This window comes from Hermetia illucens, chromosome 5, assembly GCF_905115235.1.
Source record: "Hermetia illucens chromosome 5, iHerIll2.2.curated.20191125, whole genome shotgun sequence".
In the NCBI taxonomy this organism is placed as follows: Eukaryota; Metazoa; Arthropoda; class Insecta; order Diptera; family Stratiomyidae; genus Hermetia; species Hermetia illucens.
Window position 1 is genome coordinate 26,534,429 of NC_051853.1, and position 13,643 is coordinate 26,548,071.

Below are 13,643 nucleotides of genomic sequence, written 5' to 3' on the forward strand. Positions count from 1 at the left end.
TATCAGTAATTTGGTATTTGACCTGTGTTGCTCATTTAGCTTATATACCATGCTGTCTAATAGCGCCTAAATGATCAAACTTACGCTTTCTACTGAATGATGCTATGGCGGCTTTAGCTGACTTGATGCAGAGTCTAACACTTCTGCACCAACCACTGGTATTTTTTAATCCAAATTGTGTTGTATACCACAGGAAGTCCAGCACATACGTATTTATGACATCGTGGACCCATATTCTTAACTTTACATACTGGATACTGTCTTATCAGCATATCCTTAGCGTGATTGGCCAGTATACAGAATTCCTCCTTCTCTTGTTCACCTTTTCGTCTATTGCTCTGGTCAAAAGACCAGCCGTTAGCTCGACAAATGGAAGCAGCCTGTTGTATATCAACCTCTCCAATATCTTCCTCGCAGTGTGTAAAAGACAGATAGGATGGTATGAAAAGGTACACCACGTGGTTTTTGGGGGCTTTAGTAATTGACCTAATTGCAGCATCTTCCAATGGACGGGAAACACTTCCGTCCGCCATGCATGATATAAGTATACTTCCGATCGATGCAGGACTGATTTTAGCATCCAAATTCAGAGCTTTGTTCAGAACCCGGCCAATCTCGGAGCCTTATTTGTAACAAAACTTCCGTTCAGAGCGTTTGCGTAGAAGTGCGTTGATATAAAGGATATCCAAAAACAGTTTCCTTCTACTTTACTAAAACCTATTTATTAATATCCAACTAAGCATATTTCGGCAACTATTTGTCGCCTGCTCCAATGCTTATCCCCGATTCGCCTACAGATTTCCTGAAGTTCCTCCTCAATTACCCCAGGGATCGCGAAAACGTCCTGTTGAACCGTTGGCTGACATCCACTTTTTTCGTGTTATGGAAAAGTATTGGGATTATTTTATTTTGATCATGAGCCGCGGGTGCGTGGAGTGATTTTTGCCTAAGAATCTTGTTCATTATAACCTTGTTAGCACACGCCCACAGGTTCGTATTCATCTCAAAGCACAGCTGCCTCTAGCAACTCCAATTACTTTCCCTTATGGCCTTCTTAAAGTAATTTCGAAAATCGCGGTATTTTTTTTCCATCTGTTGAAGTCCTGGCTTCTCTCTTGTCCTTTGACAAAGCCTCCTCGCTTGCAGGCACGATGATCCCAAACGCAAGATTTCCTGGCTCTACCAGTAGTTTGGTTTCCTACTGTGGTAGAAACGCTTCAATTTCAGTTACCCGTTGACATGGCTCACTCACCTTTTCCAGCACCTTCAGATCCTGAGTCAGATCCTTCCCTCCTGCAAAAACCGTTAGGAATATCTCATTCTCGAGAGCTACAGTGGTACAGCCAGCCATGCTTGGTAGTCAGGCTATAGTCTCGCCAGACCATGCCTCTCGGTAGCGAAATACTAAGGTGAGTCAGATTGACGATTTGGCCTGATCCTCTGACCCCCCATGCATCAAACGATGGCTACCACGATGTCCAGTTTCGCGAAGGATTCAACCAGGATTTCCCCAGTACAAGGTCCACGCGCTGAAATTGTGGTAAATATTTTTAGGGTAGTGGTTTCTAGTTTTCAACGCCAACGCGTATCCTAATACTGCGCTAATGTTGCACTATGAAGACCGTAACAGCTGTAGATATGGATCCCTTTGAATTTTGCCTTAGAAGCCGGCTCTCGGGAATATCATTGTTTCTTGTATGGACTGCCTTTTGCATGCTCCTATCGCTGCGTTTCTAGATGAGATTTCTACCTACGTAGCACTTCCATAATTTCGATTATCTGCGTACCTTGCAGATAACCTCCACGCCTACATTAGGTTCTCAAATAGATTGCGAGCGCAGATTTTGAGCTGCCTCGCAACAACAACGGGTTGATGGTTGAATTGTTTAAATTTAATTTAGCCCCAGACCCCATGGAATGTGTCAATCATCTACCCCCGTTTTCCCTTTACGCAACATGTTTTGTGGATCAGTGCAATCTTTAATATGATGGCCTTCCTCTGCACTTTTCGACCTATCGTGCTAACTAGTTCCAACACCTGATCCGCTTTCTGAGTACGCCTCATGCGAAACACACTATCGTCCCAGTCTGTCAATATTGGATTGGGTTTGACTTTCGGAAGGATATCGGCATAGGATATATCATCTTTCTCGGAGCCAATGATGATTTCCTGACGAATCTTCATTTTCTCTTTTTGCTGCCTCCCTTTGTCCATTAATCGGGTTTAGGAAATACTGATTCTTTCACTTTTGCCAAACTTAAGGCCTAATTGAAGAACTACCATTTTCTCTTGAACTTTCGCCAGCTCAGCCCTCTTCAACGTTGAAGCTTCTTTCTTCTTGGCTGTCCCTACCCTGTTTGCCCTTGTTTCCATTTATACCACTTCTCGTTCCCATCTACCTTATGGTGTGTTATCTATATTTCTCGTCTCACTTTTCCACATAGCGCTAGGCGTTTTTCTCTTCCGTTACTCTAATTTAGGAGAACATAATGTCCATCCCTGATATTTTAATGGGGAGCGCGCCACTCTTTGATAAACTCACAGAGCATGTCCATAATTCATTCGCGTTCCCTTTCTGTATGTACGTGTTGGGAAATTTGGACACTACCCATAGGACAGGAGCCATAATATTGCTCAGATGACTTAAATTATTCTGTGATAGGTAGACATAGAGAGTTCCTTCGACACCCTTCAATTCCTGATGAGTCCACTCACAAGAGCATTTCCAGAGTTATGTTTGGTACTAGTCGCGGATGTTGGTGTACTTCTTACATTATATACTTATAAGCTGGTCACGTCTTCGATTTATACCGCTATTTCCGGAGGTCTCATTATGTGCCCTAGCGTCACAGCCGAAGAAAAGTTGCAGCACTTTCCTCTAGCAATACTATACCAACCTAAAGGTTCATCCCAGCGGGTATTGTTTCCTGGAAAGTAGCCCGTCCCGCGACTGCCTCTTGATTTCTCCCTTTGGTTGGATATGGGAATTGCAACTTGGAGATAGGAACTCTAAAATAAATATTTTAGCTCCGATTTCAGAATAATGGAAGCGCTTACTTTTTCAGAAGGGAATCCCGCATCACCTCTATATTTCTGTCTCCCATACCGGGAGTCTGCTCCGGTACATCCAATGCTGTTCTTGAAAATTGCCCTTGTGACTTCAGATCCTGGACTATAAAATTCTTCTTAAATGTTTCTCTGATATGGCACTTTGTTGTGAGTCGCTGTTCGCTTGGGATCCACTTACTTACGCATTCCTCCTCTTTCTGCCCCTAAGCCCTTCGTGATTCCTTCAGGGTAGGCTTTCGATCCAATGTGTTCTCAGAGGTTTCCCTTTTCGATTTCTAATTGTGGACATGCAGCAGGATGTTACGGTGTCCTTAATTGTTACGGCAATTATAAATTTTAATTACCTCCGGGGATCGGCCACCTAGTCCGATCGTTTGCCTTCCTCCCCCGCTTTCCTTCTGAATACTCTCCACAACTATGGGTAGCAACCCTCATTTTGAGCGATTACGATACAGAAGTTGCTCCCATTCCATGGTGCTGCAGATTGGCGAAAGTAGACTGTCACCAAATCTACCCGTGGTATAACATCTCCAACACATGCCGAGAGTTCTGTTCCCTACCAGTCTGACAATTTAGGGACTATGCCCTGAGCTATTCTACCGTGTCTTTCATAGCCTATTAACCAACCTAGTCGAAAGGGTATGCCGGTAAAGATGAGATCGGATGAGGATTGCTCTGGAAATGATTTTGGTGGTATGACGTGTGAGCTGCTCTCCGGTTACTAGCAAAGCTAACATAAGGCCTCTTGGTTCTTAAGTTCGCCTTAAATCTATTCGAGTTTCCCTCCTTCTCTTTTTGGATTTAGATTTCTTGGGAGCATTCCCCTATTATGGAACGATATATGCTGCACCCATTTTTCGGTTCTGCATTAAGCTGCTTACATGTATAGCTTTCTAAAAGCTATGCTTCATTTTGTTTTCCTCAGATGTACCTTGTTCCTAAACGTACCTCGTCCCTTACGACTATTATTCAATATTCAATATATGTATATGCGATTGTCATTTACGCCTTCATGAGTTTCCTTGAAATACAGTTCAACTCCTCCTAGGACTTCCACATTCCTCCCTTAGGGTCCTGCGCCAAGTGTCCTTGGGGCAACCCACTTGTAGGCCACCTTGGCAGAGTATATTCCACTACATGGCGTAGAAAGCAATGCAATTGTCGGCCCTCCTTCATGTGAGACCCATGCACTGTCATTTCCCCTTTCCGATCGTAACGCCTACGAGTGACAGGCCAGTCGAAGTTCTTCGCTTGAAATAATATCTGGCGGAGTACCTGATTGATAGGCCGTAGTGACATGTTGACGAAGTCTTGGAGGCTTCGAGTGACAGCGGGGTCATTTTCTATGTGTTACTATTACAACAACTTAGAAAGAACATTAGCACATGACAACCTTGATCTTAGTGTTGAAATAATTGTATTTCCAGAAACTACGCTTCCTAGATATACAAATTGATCGACGCTTTCGATGCTGTACCCATTAATGCAGATAGAGATGACTGCGACGACCGGCTAAACTGAGAACCTTGGGTTTATTGATGTCTTGATCTTTAGTCCATATCTACTTGCCTCTCCTTTCAAACCCAGAGTCATTTGGTTAAGGCCTACGAATCGTCTAGAGAGGAGGCAGATATCATCAGCGTAATCAAGGGATTTGAGGAAAGATATCATAGCCCATTGAATTCCTCCACATTCTTGAGCATGCCCGCGTTATGAGCATCACCGATAACAGGAAGAAATGATATCGGTGACAAAATGCAACCCTGGCTAACTGCGATTTGGACCCCAAACTCCTCTGAGATTTTGCCATGGCGCAGTAGGCGGCACTTTGCGCATCGGTTTTTTGTGTTTTTGAGTTTCATGGATCAATTAATTATGTAGATTAAATTAAACAGAATCGTATCACTTTTATATGCTGGAGACTAACTTAGTTCAAATAACATAGATTGCTGTCACAAAAGAAAGAATGAGTAGCTTCCTAACCCAAGTTTTTCATATACATCCGTGCTGAAATACACGCAATATGTTTCCATCGAATTCCCTTTCATCGCCCAAGTTGATCGAAGTATTTCAATATTCCACTGTCAACGATAAATTCCGCATAATTGGAAGTGCAGCTTTGAACGTGGATTCCTGATAAACGCCATCATTCTCGAAGCTCGTTTCCTTCGGCAAAACAATGAATGGTTCGATATTCCATCCAACAAAAAGAAAATATGAATCCCTGCCCAAGACACATGCACCGTGTTCCAACTAGCTGTGGGAGTTCGTCCTGAAATCATCCCTCAATATCGTGACTTCCCCTTGTCGTACATTCTCAAGTCAATTTCCCGAGGATATTCGCTTCATTCGAAGTCCCTAACTCAATTTCAAAATTCCAACCATTTGCAGGAATACACAGCAACAACAAAACCACTGAAGGACTACAAATCTTGTACAAAACCACCAGAATTGTTGGATAAAAGCAACTCAATGGACTCAATTCCATAAATAAATCAAAATCGGTATCAGAAGTCAGGCCGAGGCCAGAAAATGAAGTTTTTCATTTTCATTTTTTTTTGTTTTCCACATTTTGAAAGCTTTCAACATCCACTTAAATTTTAACAAAGAAAGTGGAAGCGAATGCAGAGAAATGGGGAAAACAGAAGGAGGGAATAGTACAAGTCGTTGGAAAGTACTTCTCGGACTTCAATACGGATGGCTGCAGTGCCGCAGGGATTTCATAAGGACACAAGCCGGCACTTGTATGTGGAGACAGAAAACAGCCGACCGATAACATCGTAACTGGCATAATGGAAGAGCTTTTGACCAGGAATGCACCATTTTCACATTTTGGTTGCAAAAAGGATAGTGGAAAGGGTGAATAAGTGACCCGTCAAAGGCAATAAAATGGAGGAGTTTTGAGAGATGAAAAAGTACAACACTTCATGTTCTTTTGACGGTCGGTGGATGACTGTTTTATGAAAGGAATGCTTGAATTCGTCTCTTTATTTTTTGGACTGAAATATTTTTGTGTCATAAGAAATTATCTAAAGTCCATGGAAGCCGTTTCTTAATATAGAGTATAATCTAAAAAGTACGCAAACGGTCTTGAAACTCATCCTGTCAATCGCTTCTTGCTTCACGCAGGTAGCATGGAATTCAATTGTTTATTTGGTGTACTTCGTCAATATTCCTCACAGCTGCTTATTGGAGTAACATTTAGACTTTCATTACAACCAACCTCACTGACACATGATGATATCCTTGCATCCTTGCAGGAAGCATGATGACACTTTTTAATTTTAGGTACAAGCCAAAACTTCGTTGCCCTCCTTTGCATTTCCCGTAGGTAAAACTACCCATTTTTCGAGTACTTTGTGGGGACGATTGCAACCCTCTGTAGCTTTTTGCTCCCATCTCGTATTAACTTATATTTTATTTTTTTACAAAACTGGGTTCAATACTAAGCACCCTTGCAGTCCTGCTGTGAGGATGCATTGCCTGAAGCTTTACCCAAAAATATTTAATCTCTAATCAATGTATCTTCATTTTTGCTATACCTTAGTTAGCAGAGAGGGGTCTTTTGATATGTTAAAGACCAAAAGGAGCATGGCTAGATGGAGCCACGTTTTCTAGATCTTCCAGGAATTAAATTATGAGAGCAGTTTAACGAGGTCCATGGAATCTTGGGGGCCATTCCCATCGCGTTCTATAGATAAATAAATACAGCGTTGTTCTTACTAGTATTTTGTGTAAAGCAAAACCTTATTAAAACTAACTTGCTGTCTGCCTGTCAGTGTTTTTTTAATGAGGGGAAATCTCCAAAAGCCTCTGGCCTGAACATGCCAGAGAGTGGGATTTTACCCACTCACTTTAGCTACGTCTCCTTTCTTTTTGCGAGTCACCTCCCTGACTTCCTCCACTTTTGGCAGTTTACCCTGAATTTCTGCTATCATGGAGATGATCGCATTCCAATCCTGGTGGCCAGTTTAAACCTGAAGAGGTACTGATGGTAAGAGTCAGCCAACGACCCTTTTTGACTGTTATCATCATTTTGACTGTTGTTTTGGCTGTTGTCATCTACTTACGGATCTCAAGCTTTCGCATTTTTCAGGTGAGATGAAAGAGAGATTGGTCTGATGTCATATATGTTCATCATGTCGTTGGCCAAGATGTTAATCGGTATCATACCCGAGATTACGAAAACCGCATCATCTGAGATGGTTCTCAAGACGAACATCTTGCGCGTTGTATAAAATATGCAGTACTGTTCTCCTATCTTGGACTCCATACAATAAAATGGAACTCACCACCCTGCCTATAAAAAGCATGCAACCATGGTACAACCAGATTTCGCATGATTCTTGGTAGAACCAGACTCGTGGTGGATGGGTTTTCTCAAGTGTACTCTATGTGCTAGATTCAAGGAGTGCCGTACAGAAGATGATGAAATTTTATTCGATGTAAAGGCACTATTTCTTAGCGTGCTAGTGAAAGGTCCTCCTACAGAGGGTAAAGAGAAGGTCGTACACCAAGTTATCGACTACCTGTTTGCCAGAAAATTATCTCACTTTCAGAAGTAAATACTATAAGACGACTAAAGGGACAACGTGGGAAACCCTTTATCCCCACTATTAAGCGAAATTTCCATGACAAACCTAGAAAGGAAATGGAGCGATGGAATGGATTCGCCTGACAATACTGTTAAAACAAGAAAGGATGAAGAAAGACACAAAAAAGGGGCCAGCAAAATATACGTAGTGGAAATGGTTTCGACACATCATGGCCAAAGAAGGAATTGAAGCGATATTGTCCAGTGGGAACCACAAGTTTGGAGGGTAATTAGGTACCAACAATTATTCTAAGGGCGAGGAGAAGGAAAAAAGTCGCATCTATACAGGATGTTTTACGAAGATAGTCTATGTACCTACCTATGGCAAACCAAATGAAAGAAGTTGAGCTAGTAAAACACATTAACTCTGCCGTCGCATGGCACATCCTGGAAAAAGTGCACAAAATGGAGGAAATAATGGCGAACGAAGACAAAGAGAGAGCCAGGGAATTAATATTTAAATTAGGATGTAACATAATATAAAGATTTCTGGTGAGTTAAGACTTAAGAATACACTGAAAGTTTCCCCTGTTTGTCGTGGGGGGTGACCGAAAGGGACAAAAATTTGTGGGCTAGCAACCTGCAAATTTGAAAATTTTATTGCTAGCGAAGTGTCAACAACGCCTCGAATAGGGGCTGACCTCACGACTACGACCTTTCGTTATCGGTTTCTGCAATGAACCCGCTCCTCGATAAGGGTAGTGAGGGTCCTCGGGATGCTCGCTTTCTCCAGATTTAGTGGGAATTCCAGCGACATAAACTTTCTTCTTCAAGCGAAGTAAGACAATGGGACTCGGGAGAATACTCCTCTGAATACCAAGGTGGGGTCTGATAACATCTAGGATATGTAATGGGGGAATATGTTCTTGGCGACCGCAGCGGTAATGGTGGGAGGTTCGTGAATTTGTGAAACTTGTACCACCTCATCATTTTCGGCATATTGTTCGAGCTTGCCATAGGGTCAATTGAACCTCAACTCGCCGACGTGATACGAGCTACCTGACTGATTACTTCGCGATCAGCAATAGGTTTAGGAGCTGTCTCTTGGATCTGCGTAACAAGACATCACGCAGACACCGGCCTCGAGAGGGATCACTATCGGATGGTCGGTTACGTTCGCTTGCATGTTGCGTTTGGCACTTCTTACTCTTGCGGAATTATGACCCCTTAAGTTCAACATCGACCGCTTGTATGATCCAGCTGTCGACCCACAGTGAAAGAGCTATCTTGCTAATCGGACGGTAGATATACTGGGCCCCATCAAAAATGTTGTTTTCTCTGATGCTACACAGGTCGTCGACTACACCTCGAAGGGCCGTCAAAAGATCTGGCTGACTGCAAAATTCGTGAAAACGGATGAGGTTGAAGGCTTTTATGGCCGATGCGAGTGATTGCGGGCGTGACGTATTAGAAGTCTGATACCGAGCGAAATGCCGGAAAATTCAGCATAATGTACGCTGTGAGAAGAGAGAATTTACTATTGCGCTGGTCAGGGAAGCAGAAGATGCTGCAGATTGCAATGATCTCAGAAATTTGTACCGCGTCATGGAAGAGCTTGCATCTGGTCGCAATTCTTTCGATGGTTCTGTGAACGACGTCAACGGTCATGTCTGAACTAATAAACAGATTCTACTTTCCTGCCAATGATTTTTGTTTGTTTTCCCAAATGCGTATTTCGATAGTCACTTGCTGCGTTCTTCAACGGAACCCGGTTGACATGAATTCTATCAATGCAAACACGCCGGGCGCAACACGCAATACTGTCAACGGTCAACTTCTCATGCCCGATAATAAACAACTGAGAAGGTATAAAGAAAGCTTGACCATGGTTCTTAACCATATTATTCTTAACCATATTACATCCGGTAAAGTTCCTTTTCTGCATGAAATGGATAGTCAGCGAAGCAAGCAGATACGAATAGAAGAAACATAATTTCTGACATGAATGCACTCCGAAAGAGCAAAGCCGCTGGGCGTGACGGTTTCCCGGCAGAGTTATTTACCACTATACCTGCAGTTACTGTAGATCTGGTGCTTCCACTCATACGGAACGCTTAGGAATCCTAGACCTTTCCCAGGGAGTGGAAGAAAGGGATCATCGTCAAGATCCCAAAGAAGGAGACCTGTTTTGGGTGTGACAATTGGAGGGATATCTGCGTGCTCCCTGCCGTGGCAAAGATATAAATAAAATGATCCTGGAAAATGTCAAAGAACATCTCGAAAATTTAGTCGACAGAAAGCATGCTAGTTCCCACTCCGGATCGTCCCGCATTGACCTCATCAACACATTACGGATTATTTTGGAACAGTGCGGCCATCGATCAATCCATTTCGAAAAAGCTGTCGATATCGTGAAGAGGGTATGTATCTAGAGTGCTCTACGCAGGAGAGGCATTCCGGAGAAACTAATAGCAATTATCAGAGCGATATATGATAGTGGAAAATGTGATGAGGTGAAATCTTAGAGGATTTTAAGGTCCAAAGCGGAGTCCGCCGGGGTTGCATCCTGTCACCAAGATTATTTCTTCTTGTTATCGGTGACGTTCTTCATGCTGTATTGTCCGGAGGACGTGGATGAATTCAATTATCAGCGCAGTTATCTCCACGCCAGGATCAAGTTGAGACTGTGCTGCTGTTATTTCTATGGTGCTATATGGGAGTAGCACATGAAAAGTGAAGTCCACTGTTACTCAAAAGATCATGTCTGCATCGTATCATTGGAGCACGCTGGTCTGACAATATCCCAAACGAAGAACTTGGTCGTCGCACAGGCGTATGCAATGTGATCGGAAGACGAAAGTGGAGTGGATAGGTCATACTTTATGAAGGGGCGACAGTTGCATTGCGGGCTATGCCGTGCAGTGAAATCCACTCTCCCATGATAGCCGACAAGTGCGTTGCCCCAAGGGCGCCTGGCACAGAACAGCAGAGGGAGCACCTTGGGAAGTCATGGGGAGAGCTGAAGCGCACTTCAGGTAATCGTGAGCGCGTAGGTGTGGTTGACGCGCTATACTCCACCGAGGGGTGAAGGGCAATCATATTAACCAGTTTGTTCTTGAATTTTACGTCGGTATTGTCTAGAGATACGCGGAACAACACTTTTGTAGACAATGTGATTGTTCTTCACTTTTCGAGAAAAGTGATATTACAAAGCAACAAATATTATTTTTCTTTACTTATGTGATGCTATATCACCATCATCAAACATTAACACTCCGCGCGGATAGTTGTTATCAATTATTACTTATAATATAGAAGTATGGAGATGGATTTTCTAGTCCTATGCTCGACTTTGCAATGAATTTCAATAGTTAAAAGTTATCACACATAATCCTGAGTCATTTTTGCATGCCAAAGCCAGTCAAGAGAATAGGCTATCACCAACCGCCACCAACACTTTATTATTATAACATGATGTTCGGAGATATTTTGTAATGATATACCATACGAATACGGATATTATAAAACATAACTTATCACAAAAATTATATCGACATCAGTTTGGTAATGCAGTGATGTTAAGCAATGTTACAATGTTAAGTGATATTTGAAGTTTTAAGTGATGTGATGTTTGGATAAGCTCTACGCAATGATATTGTCATATTACTCTTTAAGGCGGTATAGTTTTTGCGATATTACATATAGTACCTACCCATCTGTAAGATGTTCATGAAGAGAAATGCTTATGGGTGTGAAGCCACTGTGCCCTAAGGGTTTGTGCTTCCAAGTTAGCAGTCTCACTGCCTGATGTCTGGGCCTGTTTATAGTGAGTTTATGAGGTTGCACTCTTTATGTATGGCATGGTTTGTTGCGAGCATATATGCATGTGTGTCTCGAATTGTGGAATCGTCTAGACATGGTGCAATATAGCCTGACAAGGAGGCTTGGATGTGGAGGTCACCAAAGCTATGTCTGACTTGCGGCTCGTGATGACTTTTGCGAATGGCTTTGATTCGACATTTGTCTAACCCAAATTCCATCCGAATATCACGGCTAAACATATCTACTAGTGGGAACAGACTTCCAAAGGGGTCATCAGTACGTGCTGCACCGTGTTTCTTTTAGGGATAAGGTAGGTAATTCCTTTCTTTTTTATATCAGAAATTCTGCACCCGATCCGGACCAGAAGCCCTCCGGTTCTTCGATCGTTTATGGCTCGTCGAACTTTTTTTTCGGTAACATCCACAAATACCTGGAATAGCTGGATCCATTCCCGAGAGTTCTGTACAAACTCTTTGGAATTCGTCCTGAACCCCAACGGAGACTTCAGCTTGACTATTGCCTGCCGCCGGCTTCGACGCCGTGTTGTCCATTACGAGAGCCCGACCCAGTCACCAAATCAGACGACTTACGCTGGTTATCCCTACCCCGTCTCAAATTTCTTGGAAGTTGGAGTAATTGCAGTGTAGAAGACTACTCTACCTTGGGAATCGAACAGATGATTCTGTGATTGGAGGGATAAGAGGATTTGGGGAAACAGAAACGAGAGGATTGAGATTGACATTTGATCAGGAAATGGAAGGTATGACTGGTAAGGAAGGCATCAATACTTGAGGTTTGGAAAGACTCGTAGAGGATCAGGTTGGAGATGTGATGTGATGAGTCTTTGTTTCTGAAAATGTTGGTGTCTTGGCGAAAAATTCTTCTCTCCTTTAAACGAAGTAGCTCAATTTGGGATGAGGAGCCATCGGATCAGAAAATAAACCGAAAATGACTAGTGGTCAGATATGCCGCTTATAATAAAACAGCTTAATTTTTTTGGAGGTAGATATGTTGCACTTCAGGGACATTTCCAGCGTCATTCTGATGTTTCCATGGAATATTAGACGAGCTTCACCACGGAAAATGTCTTTGGTGGAAGTATAAAGAATGAGGTCATCCACATATTGAAGGATTCGAATTGAACACGAGTGTGAAGTTGGTTTGGGGATGCCAGCGGTCAATAGGGAGAAAAGGGTTGCAGAAAGGACTGAACCATGAGCAATGCCGACGGGGAAGCATAGGGCCCGCCCGTCTAGAAAGATAAGAATGACCTTACAGATGTGCGGAAAGCTTAAAGGCGAGGGCGTATTGCCATACGGAGTCGAAAGTTTTCCTCGGATCTAAGAGATAGGTCTCCGTTTGATACCGAGAAGGATATAAACCTTGAGGACAAGAAGTGTGCGCTCAAATGAATGTTTAGTTAGTTTGGCAAATTGGAACTCGGGAAGAAAGTTTTTGGAATTACAGTACTCGTCGATGAAGTATTTATTAGTCCGCTCGAAAATTTTGGCAAGGAAGATAGGATTGAGATAGGCCAATAGCTATTAACCTGGTTAAGGTTCCTTTTTGGATGCGAGTAATGCGAGCACTCCTCGAATTGACAGAGAAGTGGGCGTTGAGAAGGTATTAGTTAACGATTGAGGACTGAGACTGGTGGAAATGTTGGGAGCTCATTTTCTTAAAACTATGAAAGGGATCCACTGATATTATGTTTTGGAGGCTACAATCACAGCCAAATCGATTCTAAAAACTCGAACTTTCGCTTTAAATACATCGTTTCGTTTACAATTGCTACCACGGTTCAGGCAAGCATTTAATTAAAACTTTTCCTTCAATTTCAGGTTTAGGTCACACAGAGAAATCAAAGCAGCTCAAGGTGAGAGAATTACAGAAATCTTACTTTAAGGTTAAATTTTCCTCATAATTAGAGGACATGCATTTACCCGATTTTATATTTAAGTCTAAAATCGCAACAAATTAAATTCACGCGTATAATTAATTCCATAAGAGCCTCTTCTGTAAAAACAGGCCTGACCCATAATCTCGACATGTTTTTCGAATTCCCGTCAAGATGCTAACAATCATTAGAATCAATAATAAGGGGACATTTTAGAGCAGATCATCCTATAAAAAGGACGCATTTGCATATTGAACGGAAAAAGTCTTCTGTACTGGAAACCCTTCCTATCATCATCATCTATTCACAGCAATACTCTG

At 42.5% G+C, this 13,643-nt stretch overlaps 2 protein-coding genes across 2 annotated transcripts in view; both read left to right on the forward strand.

Annotated features, from left to right (window-relative positions):
- Positions 1–5,560, forward strand: part of LOC119656992 — a 155,426-nt gene extending 149,866 nt beyond the window's left edge. Inside the window, exon 7 of the mRNA XM_038063727.1 lies at positions 5,462–5,560. Within this exon, the coding sequence (XP_037919655.1) occupies positions 5,462–5,560 (99 nt within the window). The remainder of the gene's footprint in view (positions 1–5,461) is intronic.
- Positions 1–13,643, forward strand: part of LOC119658228 (protein artichoke) — a 517,332-nt gene that overhangs the window by 101,053 nt on the left and 402,636 nt on the right. Inside the window, exon 3 of the mRNA XM_038065501.1 lies at positions 13,268–13,302. The gene's annotated coding sequence lies outside the window, so the exon portion shown is untranslated. The remainder of the gene's footprint in view (positions 1–13,267; positions 13,303–13,643) is intronic.